Below are 2,848 nucleotides of genomic sequence, written 5' to 3'. Positions count from 1 at the left end.
TCACTAACATGTGGGGCCTGGATTTTTATAAGACATTATAAAGTGGCACTATGGGTGACCCACACAGATGACGCCACCACCATGACATCACATGCTATTCGTAAGCGACGGGAAAACCCTAAGTACATAACGCGCCATTTACGTTACGCGCACAACTTGACAAGTAAAGATAATTAGACAAAGGGATACTTCCATTAGATCCCGCGTGGTCCACTTGTTTACTCGCGACATGCGCGTGGGATTTGTTTAGACCACGCACCTGGTAAGAACTTTCTTAGCACGATTCATTTAACCCTCCCTTAATCGTCTTTTTAAATAAAAGGCTATCTTCTTCTGTGCTTCACTTCGCTTAGTAAAGCATATACAAATCCACAGCGAGAGAGAGCATAAATCCCACGCTTACACGCCGGAAATGGAGACATCTGGGCCAGAAAACTTACCGACAGATCGGAAAAGTTTGATCGATGAGCTCGTTAGTGGTCGAGAATTTGCAAATCAACTGAAACTTGCTCTTAAAGATCAGTCCATCAATGGAGATGCAGGATCGGTTCCTGCAGAAGATCTTGTTATGAGGATCGTTAATTCTTTTACAAATAGTCTTTCTATATTCAGTAGAGTTATTGATTCCGACGAGGTATCGCAGTTTCCGGCCAGTACATCCTTCGGTTCGCCTCTTTGGGACGGTTGCCGGAAGTCTGAGGAATCTGATGAGAGTACCAAGAGTACTTCTAGAATGAAGGAAAGGAGAGGGTGCTACAAGAGAAGGTAACAACCAATTTTCATAATATTATCTTTTATGAATTATAATAGATATTGATTTTTATGATTAATTAAGAAAATCTGTATAGAAATTACAGAGGTTTTAGCCATTATAATTTAAGAAAAAATAAAATAATACCAGAGCGTGATAATTAATCTGAAGGATAATCCTGTCATTTACTGTGAAGATTCTTTTGCATTTTATTTTATTTATATATATAATATTAAACGTAACAACTGGCCGTTTATGACTTGTAAATTCTAACTTCAAGAATCATTTTGTCTTTTCCTTAGAATAAAAAATGTAAATTAACAAAAAAAAAAAAAAAATAATAAAGAAGGTTAGAATAATAACCCCTAGGATTATAGCTCAAGAGTTCAAATTGAATTTTAACCTATAGATGTTATTATAAGATAACAAAATTCATTAATTCTAATGATGAATTTTCTTCATTAAAAAAAAAAAAACAAGAGCACCTAATTCATTTATTTTAATTATAAGGACAACGATAGTGAAGTTAATTAAAAAATATATTCCTTTATTTTTTTTTTATTTATAGGTGACAGCTGTTACAGCTGGCTGTTTATGACTTCGAACTATATTTTATATTATGCGTTTAACTTTATTTATAAAAAAAAAAAAAAAGTTAAATTCTTTCTTCTTTCTTGGAATAATTAATAAAGGAAATACCTTAATTTGCAAATTGAACTAAAAGTTGTATTCTTGGACAAACATTATTCTTTAAAATGAAATGTGTAATATATTATCCTAATAAGACTTATATTCTCTAATTTATTGCAGAAAGACTTCTCATTCATGGACAAGAGACACTCCTAACCTTGTAGACGATGGCCATGCATGGAGAAAATATGGACAGAAAGTGATCTTGAAGGCTAAATATCCAAGGTAACTTATACACTTATAAATATATAATTTTCAACAATTTTCTTAATAAATATATAATTTTCAACAATTTTCTTAATTAATTACATATGATTTAACTTGATTAATTACTTGTAATATAACTATACATACTTATTATGGATTGTAGGAACTACTTTAGATGCACTCACAAATTCGATCAGGGTTGCCAAGCAACAAAGCAAGTTCAAAGAATTGCAGAAGAACCATCTAGTTATCGAACCACATACTACGGTCACCATACATGCAACAACTTGCTTAGAGCTTCGCAACATCTAATCTTGGATTCTCCTAACGCTGATGATTCTTCTATAATCTTAAGCTTCACAACAAAACAAGAAAACAAAAACAACAACAACAACAACAACCCGTTTTTCACACCCTTCGAGTCATCAACATCTATAAAACAAGAGTCTAAGGACGACACAGTAGGATTACCAGCAGAAGATCACACCCAACCAACATTGTCTCATTATCTGATGTCTACTCATGATCATCATCAAGCGGGTGATGTGATTTCTGGGGTCAACTCATCTTCTACTATTAGTGATACTAGTTGTGAATTCGGTTTGGACATGGATATGATAGTAAATTCTGTTGGTGGTGACTTTGATGAAGAAGACATTTTAAAATCATTTGGTTATTTCGATTCCTAACTGTGGATTTTGGGTATAGTGAGCTTTTTGGTTTTGTAATTTTCAAGTAGAAATAGTTTTCCCTGTTTTGCTTAGTTAATTTAGGTAAGGAGATGAGCGGAGTATTAATGTAAACTCACTTTAAAATTAAAACCCATGTGTAAGATATGGAAATTTTTATATGTTGAGAGCTGTTCTGTTTTGTACGTTGTCTGTAAATTTAATAAGTTGATCAGTACATTAATTACTTCTTACAATTTTCATTATGTTCTTGTATATTCCCCATGCAATTAGCTGAAGCTTTGCCAAGCAATCAAAGACTAGGGTTTTATTATTACTATATTTTTAATATTAGGTATTTAAGCTATATAATTAATAATTATCTTTTAGAAATATTATTCCGTCCATAAATATAAATCATTTGATATTATTACACGACCACTAAAAAAATATGATTATCTTAAATTGTAGTAAAATGTTCATTGATTTAATTAGTAAAAAAATATAATTCTCTTATATATATATATATATA

The 2,848-nt window shown here is 31.6% G+C and overlaps 1 protein-coding gene across 1 annotated transcript; it reads left to right on the top strand.

Annotated features, from left to right (window-relative positions):
* Nucleotides 1–330: 330 nt before the first annotated feature.
* Nucleotides 331–2,573, top strand: WRKY62 (WRKY DNA-binding protein 62). The gene is made up of 3 exons (XM_012235651.3): nucleotides 331–765; nucleotides 1,562–1,666; nucleotides 1,812–2,573. The coding sequence occupies exons 1-3, from the start codon at nucleotides 413–415 to the stop codon at nucleotides 2,335–2,337; spliced, it is 984 nt and encodes a 327-aa protein (XP_012091041.1). The 5' UTR covers nucleotides 331–412; the 3' UTR covers nucleotides 2,338–2,573.
* Nucleotides 2,574–2,848: the final 275 nt, after the last annotated feature.

This window comes from Jatropha curcas, chromosome 2 (genome assembly GCF_041381405.1).
Source record: "Jatropha curcas cultivar XTBG-Jc1 chromosome 2, XTBG_Jcur_1.0, whole genome shotgun sequence".
NCBI classification, from domain to species: Eukaryota; Viridiplantae; Streptophyta; class Magnoliopsida; order Malpighiales; family Euphorbiaceae; genus Jatropha; species Jatropha curcas.
The sequence above is the reverse complement of the archived record's forward strand: the minus strand, read 5'-3'. Positions and strand labels throughout refer to the sequence as shown.

Bases quoted from the DNA above. Each gene is read 5' to 3' on its own strand.
- WRKY62 (XM_012235651.3), top strand. From the start codon at position 413: ATGGAGACATCTGGGCCAGAAAACTTACCGACAGATCGGAAAAGTTTG. The intron at 766-1,561 runs GTAACAACCAAT...AATTTATTGCAG, and splicing joins AGAGGGTGCTACAAGAGAAG to AAAGACTTCTCATTCATGGA. The intron at 1,667-1,811 runs GTAACTTATACA...TATGGATTGTAG, and splicing joins TTGAAGGCTAAATATCCAAG to GAACTACTTTAGATGCACTC.